The 15371-nt window shown below is 41.0% G+C and overlaps 1 protein-coding gene across 2 annotated transcripts in view; it reads right to left on the bottom strand.

The window, feature by feature from the left end:
* The window catches only part of CIB2 (calcium and integrin binding family member 2), a 34644-nt gene extending 23135 nt beyond the window's left edge, over positions 1–11509 (bottom strand). Inside the window, exons 1-2 of one of the 2 annotated variants that reach the window (XM_027698093.1) lie at positions 9742–11509; positions 7458–7492 (exon numbers count right to left, since the gene is read on the bottom strand). In XM_027698093.1, the coding sequence (XP_027553894.1) occupies positions 7458–7492; positions 9742–9744 (38 nt within the window). In that variant the 5' untranslated portion in view covers positions 9745–11509. The remainder of the gene's footprint in view (positions 1–7457; positions 7493–9741) is intronic. The other variant, XM_027698092.1, reaches the window with a different exon arrangement.
* Between the last annotated feature and the right edge of the window lie 3862 nt (positions 11510–15371).

Below are 15371 nucleotides of genomic sequence, written 5' to 3'. Positions count from 1 at the left end.
GGTCTGAACTATCAGCCCTTCTGAGCCCCTGGAGACTGAGATGGCTGGAAGGAGAAGCAGCAGCAGCATCTGAGCTGGGATTGCACAGACTGCAGGGGGAATGAACTGATTTACAACCCCCTGCAGAGGCTGTGGCCCTGCTCTGGTGCACAGTGGGGAGCTGCACACATCCTATTTCCTACAGGGCTTTAACACACATGGACACACGGGTGACTGGACAGGGCAACACAGCCAGGCAAACCTAAACCCACAATCTGCCACACGGGGAGAAAAAGCTGCTCAGAGAGAAGGAGGTTCTTTAATCAGGGGCTGAGAGACGGAGGAAGGAGGAGCCTTTGGGGCTGTCAGCAACTGATAAGGGAAATACTGCCAGGGTCTCAAATTTATGCCATACTTGCACAAACTGGTTTTTCAACAACAGTTAAATGTTGCACACAGTAACTGAGGCATAAACCTCTGTGCTGCACCAATTCCTCAGGGAATTATTGCCTCCAAGGACTGCAAGAGGTTAGAACAGTCTATTAGAGACAGGGGTCTACCATGTGATGCTAAAACCAAAACGACAGGAAACTCGATGCCACATCTGAAGGTACCAACCAGGAATTTCAGACAGAAACTGAAACCACAGCTCACTAAACTGCCACACTTTGATGAATACATAAAGAACAAAGAACAGTGAGAAGCACAAGCAGGAAGAGTTGAAAGGTGAAGGAATTCTGTGGCTGATATGCCTTGTCCCTTTTATGCTTTCTAGTTGAAGCTATTTTCATTATATCAATAAAATACAATAACTGAACACAGAAATCAGATTTACAGAAAGGCAGCATAATAGGATGAGAAAAGGTGGATAGATGAGCTTTCTGCTGGATTTTAGTTAACGTGTCTAGTGTTTATTCATCTCTGCAATGCAAAATGAAGCAGTACAAATTAATTCAAGAGAATACTAGATAAATATCCTCCCAAATCATCTGCAGTAAAATTAAAAAGAAATTAGGAGAAATGTTTTTGGCAGACAATTTATAATATTTATTCTAAAAGATCTAGTCATACTCAGGAAGGCTTTGACTTTCAATACATGTACTCTGCTGTTCCCAGAACTACATGATGCACAGTGAGCATAGATAAAAGCAGATCAATAATGTTTTTCTTTCCTTGAAGCACCACTCAAAACCCTGCTCACAGGCCTCTTTTCTGCTGGTGATTCAAAGAATCACAGAATGATTGAGGTTGTGGGGAAGTTCTGGAGATCCTCTGGTCCAAACCCTTGCCAAGCAGGAGCACCTACAGCAGGCTGCCCAGGACCACGTCCAGATGGCTTTTGAGTATCTCCAAGGATGGAGATTCCACAACCTCTCTGGGCAGCCTGTTCCAGTGCTTGGTCACTCTCACAGGAAGAAGGAAAAAAAAAAGAAAAGAAAAAAGTGCTTCCTTATGTTCAGACAGAAGATCAACAGCAGATTCAGGATATATGTTCTTCCAGTATGTAGCTTCTTGCCTAAAACTCAGGAACATTCCCAAGAGTACAGAGTTCCCTCAAACTATATTCTTTTGGCCAGGAGTTTTTTTTTTCCCCAAAGCTGACAAATATGGGAATTTCCCCTTTCTGCATCTGAACCCCAAACTTTCAAAAAGAAAAGCAGGAGCTGTGTCCTAACCCCTCCCTCCATCTGCACAGCAACTTGCTCCACACGGAGCTGCACCTCAAGCAGTTTGCTGCATTTGCTCCCTTAAAAGGAAAGTTTTCCAGCTATCGAAGGAATTCACTCCTTAACTCTCAGGCAGGTTTCAGATTTAAAATCCAGCATGATAACTGGATTGGCTCAAAGGGCTCTTCTGCACCTCACCTTTCACCCATCAAAAACATGCCAAGAAACAGGCAGGGAAGAGAACGAAACAGAATAATTAATTCATTTTCTTCTCCAGAGAGGTTCAAAGGTTTGCTGACTTCTCAGATGGTGCCCAGCTCAGTCAGTCAGTGCCATGCTCCCCTGGCACTTGTCCAGCTCAGTTCAGTCGGTCTCAAGTGATACAACTTTAATTTACAAGTTCTGTGCTTTCTGGCTGGGACAGACACCCCAGAACACCTGCATTTCAGGGCTTGGCTATTTGCCAAATTGTACTTGTCCACAGGGAGAAGCAGAAACAGATGGGCTGGCCAGCACAGAACCATTATTACTGGAGTAAAAGCTTGTCTGCTGGAAAATCAGATTTACAGAACTGAGGAGCACAAATACTGCCTTTTAAGAGACAACTCAACCATTTGTTCCCATTTACAATCACAAGAGAGGCACGTTCCAGAGAGAGATTCATTGCTGTGAATAAAGTGTTTTTCCAACCTTCCTTCACGTGTCATTTTTACTTCTCATCCATGTTTCTCTCTGTGGGACGTTTTCCAGTACAACAAATCTTTTTTGACTGGTGATGCCCAAAACTGGGCAGTCTGTTTCTCCTGAGGTCCCAACGCTGCTGACTGGAGTGGAATTCTCACATTCTATAAACAATGCTGAGGCCAATGCATGGTAGCAATACATTTCCCTTTTTTGCAAGAGCATTGGAGGGGGTCTGTGTGTGTGTTTGTTAAAATTATGCTCACTTTGCTTGGGTCACCAACTCCCTGCCCCGTTTTTTTTGTTCCATTCCCCACTTGCAATTTTTTCTCCGTCGAGTGTGCAGATTTCCTTTGGCTCACTTCGAATCTAATAATTTAATATATTGTGCACAGTTGAAAATGGTAATCTTGATCTTCACAGTGGCTGCAGCTCTTACCATTCTCACCAATGTTCTGTGTTCAGCAGTACCTTAATCAAGAGGTGAGTGCACTCACACAAGTGCAATACATAGAACCCTTTACCAAAATAAAGATATGTGGCACCTGATTCTTTTCTCTGACTTACAAGAGCAGCCACTCAAAGGAAGATTTGCTTTTAACAAATCCACAGTGGCTGCCTCAGAGCATGTGTTGTATTCTGGGCACTTATGAACTGATTGTCTACCAGTGTGCTCTGCATCCTTCCATTCAGCACAGTTGTGTCCTGACAGGTTTTCTGGTGATAAATGCCTGTCAAACACCAAGAGTGAGCTATGGGTTCTATCCTTCTCTTTCACCAGGCACAGTCTAACTTCATTCTTCTCCTAGATCCATTTTTTCCCATTCTGTGTTAATTCCTTCTTCACTTAAAATTCATAAGTTCTATTATTCTTTAATAATTTGCAAATTATCTGCACTCGGGTTACCAATCAGAAGATTGTGTCCTCAACCCCTCTGACCACAGCCTGTGTTTTTGTTGACTTAAGTTGATGCTGACACCACAGTCTTGCACCCTGAAGTCGGTGTGTGAGTCAATCCAACACCTCACTGGAAGGGATTTGCTAAGCCTGGCTCTCCTCTCCTCATTTTCAGCTGCATTTGCTCACTCTGGCTCTTGTGCCAGCTTTGGCACTCATCTGATCCCTCAGAGAGCTGATTCAGCTTATTAAACCAGCAGAAAATAGATTTACTGTTGTTTGGGTTTTTGATGGGGCTACTTTCCCTGTAGGGACAGATAAAAACACTTAGCCCATTTCACCTAATTGCAACCTCGTGCTGGTTTACATCAGTTTAAATCAATCTAAATCGAAGCTGCCATGTTAATCCCCTCATCCCCACCTACACAACTGTACCTCTTCCTCACTAACAGTCATGCAAATGATGGGGAGCCAGACAGGGCTTTTTTTGTCGTTGTTTTGGTGAGGTTACTCCTTGCTGGATCATCTCACTGAACTTGGCAGCTGCACAAGAAATTCAGTTCAGCCTAAACAGAACTGGTCCTGCTCTTCTTAATAGCACACCTGGGAGTGTTCTGCAGTGCATAAACAAATTCCCAGCAGTACTGAGCTCCCTCTTCACTGAGACAGGGATATGCTAAATCAGTAAGTGCTAATTAACTAGGGGATCATAACCCATTTTATATCTATTTGGTAAAACTTCTCCTCAGACATGTAGAGACACCTCTTGATTCTACTCTATTCCTTAGACAGTAATTTGTATTCAATCTAAACTGACAAGACAAGGGAAATATTATCCTCATACTTAAAAAGGCATGAAAATATTCAGTGTGGGTAACACAGGCTAATTACAGTGGTAACTTGTCCAAGGTGCTCACACAGAGCAGTGACAGAGTAAGAAAGTGAGGAGGAGCTTCCAATTCCTCAGTCTCCATCCCACCCATTGCCCCACATCAAACCTGCTCCTGTAGAAAAGCATCCACTTGTTCTGGAAAAGCAGGAGAATCTCTCTCCCAGTTCAGTGCTGCTTCCTTATCACCAAGCCCCAGGAATTACAGTGACCCCTCAGCTCTGTCACGCCTGCCATGCAAGGGTAAAAAAACTGCACATCATCTGCCTGCAAATGTAGTTCCAAACCACACAGTTACTAAAGAGATCCATGTAATGTTCTGCCTGGCACTGTGGAGTTTGTAGTACTGTGCAATCTGCCTAAAACACAGCAGAAATCAAGCTCAGTTTCCACTCAGATATTCTTCTGTGCTCCCCATGGTCCTGCAGGACAACAGAGGGCTCTTACTGGGATAAACTGGGACCTGTTCTTCCCATTGCCCCAGGTCCTGTGTGCAGCACAGCCTCAGGTTTTGGATATGGCACACACCAAAAACCAACCCCAAAATAATGTTATTTAAAAGAATATTTGCAAATCCAGATAATTTGTTTTTACTGTCTCCAGTGTCCTGGTATCAAACTTCAACCTAAGTTTTACCTCAGTCTCACATGTCAAGGAAAACTGAAGAATGCATGGGAACGTTTTGTGACAATTCCATGCAGGAATACCTCTTCATTTCAGCCAGGTTTTATCTCCTTGTCAAAGCTGCACATTGCAAACTCATTCTCTACAAGTATTTTTTACCCCCTGTAGCCCAGAAAAAGAGAACAGAACTTGCTGACTCTTCGTTCCACAGCCAGATTTTGCAATACTGTAAATCCCTGTTTGCCTGCCATGCAATGACATTTTCAAATTTCATTGCTTTGGAATATCTGTTCTTGAAATCTGCAGTGTATTCTCCAAAGTCCATTTTCCATATTTTCTCAGTTGCACATGATGGTTCGAAGTTTTAGTCTGAAAATGTTTTCCAGATTATAAAAATAAAAAGTTTGCTTATTCAGATCGAGCAGTTTCCTAATTACAACTTCAGTGAAGATGTTTGATTCCTTATTTCCTTTCTTTTATGAGCATTTTACAGTTCTGACTCCATTCTCCCCCGCCAATATTCCAGTCTTGTCATAAATATGGTCACATTTTATGTCACATGCTTTAAATTGGGCCTGTATTGCACATGTTTTATGCTTCTTATTTGTCCACAAATTTTTCTCTAGATATATTTTAGGTGTACATGTACCAAAATAAGTCACTGCTTTCTGCACTGGAAGTCAATTATTCTTTCAGGTTAATTCCAATATTTCCTTAAGAGATCATCCCACAGGAGAAGAAGAAATTACTCCTAAGAGCAGGATGACATGGTATCAGACTTTACAAATCACTTCACCCATAATTCCCAGAACAGATCAAAGTGACAAAAAGAACCTTATGTAATATGTCAAAATCTTAACTAATAATCATTTCCCCTCACAGGAACACAGTACAAATACAAGCAATTGACTGTTTAAAAAGCTTTAGCAAATTTGAGTTTAAATAAAATTTTAGAAAAATAAAGCAATTTTTTCAGTTTATCCAATCCAAACAAATCTATTTCAGAAGTTCTATGTCAAGGCAGCCCTGTTAAACAGAAAAGCACTTGTTGATTTTTAAGACTTTAAGGCGAAAGGTCTGTTTTATACAGGAAATTAAACTATTTGGGATTTTTTTTTTGTCTGGCTATATAATGTATGTATCTGAGATCTGGTGGCTGCATGGGGACATCTTTTATTCCATATCCAAATGCTGGAACTAATGATGGCACAGAAACATCACCCAATCACTTCCAACACCTAAACCACAAAGCTTCGGTTATTTTGGACTCACAGCTGTTTCTGTGAACAATTTGTGATGGCAAATTCTGCTCTTGCCAAATTCAGTGTTCTCAAGCAGAACTCACATTGCTGCAACCCCGACAGCATAAAATGACCCTTCATTTTGATTGAAGCTCCATAACTTTTTCAGGATACCACAAACACAGCACGAGATTTGTTTATAGCTGTTGATTACGTGCCATTCCTCGAGGTTCAGAGCTGAGGAATGCTTTGCTGAAAAAGTTCCATCCCTGCTGTGGTACTTGTACTTTTACACTCTTGCAAAGCCTTGGCTCACTTTGAGAGCACCAGGATCTCTGCAGGAGCCAGCCTGCATTAAGCTGAGCTTATTTTTGGGCCAATCTCCCACCCACTCCCTGCCCACATATTCTGACTCAGTCACATCGTGGTCCTTCACAAAAATGTGACTGGATTTTAAACTGTAACAACCGTAAGAGGGACCTGGACTAAAGGACATCCCCAGGCAGTGGTGCTGCAATGTTCCCCCTGCACAGGGGTCTCAGGTGTTGTGCACTGCTGAGGAGTGGGAGCATCACTTCTCCAGGAGTAATGAGGACAGGCTGTGAAAGGAATTAGCTGAAATATCACCTCTACTTTTCCAACAAAAAATAAAGCACCCCACTAGTTTTGCCTTGACAGAGCCACTGACCAGGAGTGTTCCTGAGCTCTACAGCAACACAGCAGAGGCAAGTAACATTTCTCTCAGAGACCGTGTCTACTTTTGATCTCAAAGCTGTTCCCAATGTTTATGAAAACAAAGTTTCTCCTGTCTGAGCAGCTTTTCAGATTTGAGAACCCGAAGCATTACGAGTTCCTAGGTCTAGATACATACCCTGGATTTATTCTCCCCCTCTACTGGGGCAAAAATCTTTGGGAAAAACAACATGGGTAGTGACAGGACAGGATCTATGTCATACTCTCCCAGATCCTCAACCTTACTGGTCAGAAGGATCAAGGATCCATGGCAAGAAGTCAGCATATACATAGGCAGAAATAGCTTCAGTTTGGCTCGATCCATCCCTACTACAAAAGAAAAACCAAGGCCCTTTTATTGCAAACAGTGATCCCAAGTTTTGTGATTTTCTGTGGGGAAGTTGGCACTGAAACATTCTCAGTGCTCTGCAGCTGAAACTCCAGCAGTCCTCCCCACACTTCAGCCCATACCAGGACCTGCCCTGAGTGAAGGATGTGCCCTCAGGGTACAACTGAGCAGAAAAGCAGCAAGTCCTTTCCATGCAAAGTCACAGAAAAGTCTGGGACCTTGAGCTAATCACCATCAGTCTCCTTGTAACAAATACACATTATAAGTGCATCTTAAGTCCCATCCTACACTCATTCATTCATGCAAAATAACTGGCTTTGTTTGCTTTCCTCACAAGTCAGATATTTAGTCCCTTCCATGTGAATCATGAAATAGAAGTTGAATACAATTTACTCACCGAAGGATTTCCTTCCGAGTGAAGAATGTGCAATCCTGTTAAAAAACAAAAGGTGTCATTGTACTACAGAAATATTGAAAACAACTGCAAAGAATTCTTTTTCAACCTTTTGGGAGGAAACTCAGATCTGACAGAAAAACATTAAAGATACCATTTGTGTATCATCTGCTTTTGACTCAGAAAGCAAAATATGCTTTAAAAAGAACTGAAATATCCTAAGGACGAGCCTATCAGTAAAAAAAATTTATTGCTAATGGGAAACTCCAGGAGAAAAAACCCAGCTTGTTGAAATACTTCTCCAGTGTGGAATGACCAGACTGGAAACAAAATTAAACACAAAAAGTGAGGTATAGGCCAAAAATATTCAATAAGTGGATGTAGAAAACTATAAATAACAGATGAAGAAAAATGTCTTCTAATTTGAAATATTTCTCTACTGGAGACAACTGGTTTAATAATAAAAGTTTTGTGTTTATTTATTACTTATTAACCCCTTTTGCTAACAATTACTTTGCACTGTGGTCACTTTGGCAAAGGCTCCAAACTCCTGTTGTCAGGAATATGGATAAATGGACAGTCCCTGCTCTGAACAGCAGGAAAACTATTGAGCTCTCCCTGTGCTATCCCAGAATTTGAAATAACTTACTAAAATGTGACACAGAGCTCGCTGACCATGAAAGAAGAGCTTACAAGCATTCACTTGCATTCTAAATGGCTCTGTGGTGGGACTGAATTTACACTGGTTTAATTCACTTTTTGAACATCTCTGTTATCCTAGAATATTCACACACTTCACCAAAGAACATATGAGCAGTGGAAGAGTTTGCATTTCATGCATTTGTAAATCAGTCACAAAACCAGTTACAATTTCAGGTGCTGTGAAGAGACATAAATAATCACTCCCATCCCATTAACAGGAATATCCCCTAACCTCCACTATCTTATCTAATACATATTTAAGGGAAATTCTGCCCTGCATCCAAAACTAGGAACACTGGTGGCAATGAAATATTTGATAATCAGTTGACAGCATCATTCATAAATTCAGAGCATGCAACTTCTTGTTTTAGAGGGAGCTCCTGAGGGTGTATATATAGGGAACAACCACCAAAACATTCTTCCTGATTATCCACCTCTTTCACAGGCCCATGTGAGTTCTCCCCCATGTGAGTTCTCCCCCTTTAACGTAAACGTATTTAGAATATATCATCTTTTAAAATCAGCTAGTGACAAAATAAGAGTATCAGACTGGTAACTCAAGAGTATATATAACTAGCTTGACTCTCCTAGTCCTGCTGTCCTGTCAACTACTGGAAAAGCAGTTATTTCCCAAGCTGAGAACCATCCTGGCCAAACACCTGCTTCTTCCAAGGAGGGGAGAAGCAAGTGGTGCAGCAGCTGAGGCAGTTCAACAGCCTGTCTCGGGTGTCTGGGTGTGCTATCAGCCCTGCTTGGTATCAATTATTGAGTTTGCCTGCTCTCCTCCATCTAAAGTGGCAGGAGCAGCAGCTCTTCCCTCCTGGATTGTGTAGCAGAATCCTGTTACCAGGCACAGGGGGAAGCACCTTGTGAGTGCTGACACCGATGGCACATTGTCTGGAACTGCACTGAGTGAGATCTGAGCCTGCTGGTTAAGTCCTCCTTAATTCCAGCACAATCAACAGTCAAACTGTCACTTAAGGATGATTCATTTACTAAGAAAAGGCAGGTGTAATCTCACAAATAATTGCAATGCCCTCAGCAGCAATCATCCTGTAATTAGAGAGGCTGGAGGAAACAGCAGCCACAGTTACTCTAACCAGCAAGCTGAAAGGGAGGGATATGCAAATGAAGACAAAGATTAAAAAGAAAAGTTACCCTTTACCTTGCAGAAATCATGCAAAAATGCCATTGGAAGACTTAAAATTAAGAGGTCAGATCATAAACCAGTGTTGCTGACAGTGCACATATTTTTTTTATATTTTACTTTAACCTGAGTTGCCTCTTGTCATTGACAACAAACACTATTTTTTAATCAAGCAAAATTTTTACTAATATAAACTAAAACCCACTCACACTGAAAACCTTTATAGCAAAAGTAGTTGCAACCATCTGCCTGACCACTGTTACCGACAGCAGCATTCCAATTATCCCTGCCAATCACATGGAATTGGCAGGGATGAGGGGTGCCAAGAAAACCTTCCAGCAGCTTCCCAGACCACTTGTAGGGATCTTAAAGCTGCTCAGGGTCAGAGCACCACAAATTAACTGGTCTGTACTTTTGATCACTTTGGAAATGATTTACCATCCAGAGGCCTGGCTGGTGTCAAGGGGTAAATGGAAAAGCCACAGCTCCAAGTGATTCCCGACGGGCAGGTCCAGCCATCCCTCTGGCTTCTCCCACTTCCTCATTTCTGCCTTTTTCTCTAGGCAGATTTCACAGGGGTGAGTGGATTAACTGCATCAGAGAAGCCTGAAGGGAGGAACTAACGTGTTTGTATTACCCCAGCAATAATGGATGCATTTCCAGCTCGCATCATTTCCTTTCAGTGCCTTAAAATTGGCAGTGCTGGTACAGGAGAGGAAGGTAAAACAAGTATCTATTGATACAGGAAAGGGGTACAAGACTGACTTTTTTTTTTTCTTTTTTTTTTTTTTTGGAAGCACAGCTCTAAGTTGGATTAAAATCATGATGGAGCAAAGGTCTAAATAACATAATTACATTTCATAGTTGCTGGAACTAAAGCAATTTAATTCCAATTTAATTAAAGACCTTTGGCCAAAGAAGCACGGAGGTGAATCATCCAATTTTCTCCTGGCTACTTCATTCATGCAGAAAACACACAGTGATGGACAATAAATAGTTAACATGTTCATTCACTCTCTCATAAGGGAAGGTGAGGTGGGTCCTGGAAAGCATTTGTCATTTATGCACGTGATAACTTTGGCTGGAAGGAAGATCAAAGCTATCATGGAACACATTTGCTATTTTGTGGACTGTATTTGAGTTTATTATGGACACAAAACCCACCCTGTCTGTTCTGTTTGGACACTTAAGCCACTGGGAGTCCCGCTAGAAAAGCACAAACTAAATACTGAACAAATAAACATTACCAGAGTTTTCGTAATTCTTATCAATCCAACATTTCTGGCAAGAATTGATCCCAAGAATTATTGCTTTCATTTCTAGTGCTATACAGTGGCCTGACAGAGCCCTGCTAACAGCAGGCCCCTTGGGGGTTTTAGCTTGTTTAGAACAGAGGCTTTGCCTCGACAGGTCACCATTGCAGCCCCTGAGAACAAACCTGCTCCTTTTCCAAGAGCAACGGCCCCACTCCGTCTGTCCTCGTGCCCTAAATAATCAAGGGAATTGGAAGTCTGACATGGGATCACTGCTGCTTTCTTGGAGGTAAGATACCCCTTAAACAAATCTGCAATTATCCACTTACCATCTCAAGTCTAGCAAAGACAATAAAATCAAGCCAACGGAACATTTCCCATTGATTTCTAGGAGATCGTTCACTTGTCTAATGGGACTTGATGCTCAAATTCAGCATTTGGGTGGCTTAACTGCCTCTCAAAATACTTTGCAGAGAGCAGAGACAGATGGCTGGTGCATTTAGGTTCCAGGGGTAGCTCTGCTCATTGGCTCATGGTATTGGAACTTTCTGCAACATTGCTTGTAGGGAAGGGTTAATAGTCTCTGCTCTTACAAATGATTTTATAGAACAGCAGAATGCACATGCTGTGAGTTTTATTCTTTCATTTCCTATGTCACATGAAGGCAGGTTTAGGACAGAACAGAGTGAAATAGGTGGTCTACTACCTTTTCCACCAGTCTGTAAAATTTTACTGCAAATTCCTAGGTCGGCTCTGCTTTATATCGAGTTCTACAGTGATTTGAACAAAAAATAGTGAGAGAGAGAGAGAACTGTGCTGATACTGAACTTTCTGCCAAGTGTCCACACACAGCACAACATGAGGAATGGCTCCAGGATCAGCTGTCCTGTGGGAGAGAAGGCCAGCTCCTGAGGGCAGCTTGTGAATGGCAGCAGAGTGGAGTGAATGAGGTTTTCACCCCTTGAGGAGGAAGTGTCATCCTGCACAAAGCACAGCTCTGAAATCAAACTGATCTCACAGGTACAGGCACGACACTTCCCTACAGGAGAAAAACTGGAGGAATGAACCACAGAGTGAAAGAATAGAAATGCTCAAACGTGCAAAGCTGCTGTGAAACAGGAGTTCTTACATCCATTGAATTTATTTCTCCTCCAAGACGATGCATATGTATTCTGCCTCTTGTATGCATAGTTTCATAAGGGCAGGTTTACTCTGATCCTGCAACAGCTTCACTGGAAAGTTTTATAAATAAGGAAATAATATAAATCAGTCAAAAAATCACTCCAAATTAAAAAAAACCCAGCCTCAGACAAAAGCCAGGAAACTAAAGATAATGTAAACCAGCAGCTAACAGGACAGACAAGATCCATAGAGCTGAGTGAGCAGCTCTTAAGAAATGCTAAGTAGTGAATGCTGCAGCATTTTAAAAGGTGATATTTCAAGCAAATTATTTCAGAGGCTTCTTTTTTAAAATCACCAATGATGTTCTGTTCTGTGCCAAAGCACACAATGTGTGTAAGATCATTTGATCAAAACACCATTAGAACATCAACTCATGAAGCAATCCAAAATCTGGTACTGGAGAGAAGCAAATGAGCTTCCAGATGAGATCTATCATTAACTCCACTCTGGTAATGTTTTACAAATGCAGCACTTCTGTTCTCCATGCCATACAACTAAGACTGGTGGGGAGTTGGGCAAGACTGAGTCAGCAAGATATTTATGTATTTTCATCCCTGTGAGTGTATGAAGAGTTAACAGAATCAGTGAGTTAAAAATGCTGTTTGCATCAGAACATCGATGGAGATTTGACACACAGCTCACCTTTAACTTGTCATCATACTTATTTTACAACCATAGCCAAAACACCCCCTGAGTTTCAGGAGGAAAAAGCTGCAGCTTTAAGAACCAATTTATATATTCATACTGCAACATGGGAGTAAAAACAGTCAGACAGTGGCCAGGACTGGGAAGAAGCAACTGCCAACAAATGCAATTTTGCTCAATCTATATAAGCACCAAATGGTAACATGAAACCAGGATCTGACTAAAGGATAACCTCACAAAAACCTTGAGCCATTATTATGCTACTTACATTTGCACAGGAACAGCAATACTGTATCAAATGGAAAATACTTTTTACTCAAAATCCTGGAGAACCCGTGATGAATTTTCCAAGACCCTGATCAAATCAAGCATGGCTTTTAAATCAAAAGATAGTTTGATGACCTACTTTCACTTTACACATAGCATTTCTTGACAGATCATAACGTAACTTGTTTCGTCTGGATTTGCATAATTCCCAGGAAATATAGTTGAATCCCACTTTGACTTCAATTCTGATAAAAGGATAAAAGTTAGCTCTGTAATAGACAAATTCTTGTGTAAAAGGAGCCAGTAATTATTTCATGGTACTATATTTTATTGCAATATTGCCTTGAAGACTGCCAGGGTGCATAAGTTTGTTTTGAGGCTGGATTAAATAATGCAGAGTTAAATAAAACCATTAATGAACAAAGCATAAATGGCTTGCAATAAAACCAGCAATATGCCCTATATTATCTAGGTTCTGTTAGAAGAGAAAAAAAAAAGGAGAAGCAAATTTGTATCAAATTCAGCTCAGTTACCAAAGTAACCCCAGAACAGGGACTGAGGTTGACTGAGCAGTACAGGAGTTCATCCACAGCCCAAGCACAGTTTCTCTGCTTTTCCTACTCAGTGTAGCTGTTTCTCAGTGAGGAATGCAGTGCACCAAGGCAAAAAAGTGCCCCTGATGTTGCTTTATTGCACATTTCTACTGCTTCAAGCACCTTTACACAGCAGCAATCAAAAAGCCCTAAAATCCCCCATCATTTTCTTTTCTCAGTGAGACTTGACCTCCAAAATCTGTAGGTAGCTTTTAAAATGTTTTAAAAATGTTCTTTTATTGCAATGAAATACATCTTTCTTGCCTATCAATATTTACCTTTTCCCTAACCAGACCCTGGTTAGGTTTTGCATTTTGTGTATTAAAAAAAAAACAGCCAAGCAAAGAAAACCAAAACAACATTAACAACCAAAACCTCCCAGAAAAAAAAACAAAAGAAAAAACCACAACAAGAAACCCAGAGCAGCCAAGTACTCTAAGGGCATAAGAATCAGAAATGTCCAGTAGAATTCATTTCCTTACAGGGCCAGGCTTTTAAATGAGGTGAATCTCCATGAGGAAACCAGAGCCAGCAAAAGCCTCACTTCCAAAACATTTCACTAATCTTATGAAAATTTAAAGAGCTGCCAACTAGAACACTATTTTAATAACAGGTGATAGGATCTTAATAGCAGGTGATATGACAAGGTGTTAGGAGATTTACAGCTTTCCAGTCTTTCTTTAATCTGCCTCTACCTCTTTTGAATTAAAAAAAAAAGAAAGCTGAAAGGTTCAATATTATGAAGTCCTATTACATGTCTCTTTTACAAACAGTTTTGACTGGTTACCCATCACCAGTCTTAATGAAGAGCACTCAAAAGACTTGTCCATTAAAAACACTGAGGTCATCCTGTGAGTGACCAGATTTCATTTAAATGTAAAGGTTCTGCTAAAAAGTGGCTCTAAAATATGACAATTTACATGTAAAAAAAAAAAAGTATAATCAGGCATTTCACAAAGTTTTAGATAAATCAAATGAGGCTATTTTATTTCATTAATATCATATTCATGATCTGAGAGTTATGTATGCTTGCTCTTCAAGCAGGTGATTTTTCTGCAGCTTCATCTTTACTCCCTAAAGTCAAAGTCACTTATACATGATTTTACCGAACTTTAAGTACATGAGCTTCTCACTTTTCCATCTCAGTGTCTCCTACAGAACAAGCACATAAAACATACTGAATTTTTTAAAAATTATAAAAATTTCCCTACTAAAGTAGTATTTAGGTCCTATGAGCCCAAAGCAATTTGTGCTAAAAACCAGCAGAAGCTACAACCAGATAAGACAATGTCCAGAAATATGTTTAAACAAAGAAATGATAAAGTCTAACCATGAGTTGAGAGAGGTTTTTGAACAGTCTTCCAATAGGAACTGTAGGGAAGTAAAAGAAAACCCCAAACATATTTTACATAAAGGATTAAGCTGATTCTTTTGTTTCTGCCATACTGAGATATGAACACTGTACCCCTGGGTATTATTGCAAGGAGTACAGTACTAACTCATAGACACACAAATTCACAAGAAGTTCTCCTTTGGGAAAAAAAAAAAGATGAATCAGTGATCCATTTAAAAAATAATCCCTTCCTGCACACTGGGGTAGAGATGTGCACACCAGACTGTTGCAGAGGGGCCCGTGGGACACAGTGTTCTACTGTGGTCCAGTGTTCAGAGCCCTTGGTAACTCAGCTGCTGGCTCAAGACATGAAAACCTGCATTTAAAAAATTATAGAACCATTGCCCCATTGTCCCCTTTTCTGTTCTGAAGGAATTCCCCAAATGGGAACAGGGCAGGTGAGATGGCAAACTCTGAGTCCAACAATTCCATTTGTATGACACCAACTGCCCTCTCCCCCAGGGTGCAGTGGAGGGACAGGAGCTCTCTGTGGGGGGGGCTACAGCAGTCAGACCAGGATCTCTGGGTTTAAAAGGCACAAGAGTGATGCAAAACTAATGGATCAGAGCAAATCACCATCAAAATAAGGTCCTCATCTGATTCTTCACAGCACGAGGCAAAGGTTCCTTCCTGACCAATCCTGCAGGTCAGTGATTGTCCTGAAACTCGTTATTTTATGGCACTTACCACACATAACGAGTGCTATTACTAGTCAAAAATTATCTAGCACTACAC

Source organism: Neopelma chrysocephalum, unplaced genomic scaffold (assembly GCF_003984885.1).
Source record: "Neopelma chrysocephalum unplaced genomic scaffold, ASM398488v2 Primary Assembly neopelma1_124, whole genome shotgun sequence".
NCBI lineage: Eukaryota > Metazoa > Chordata > Aves > Passeriformes > Pipridae > Neopelma > Neopelma chrysocephalum.
This window is presented reverse-complemented; position numbering and strand designations above follow the sequence as displayed.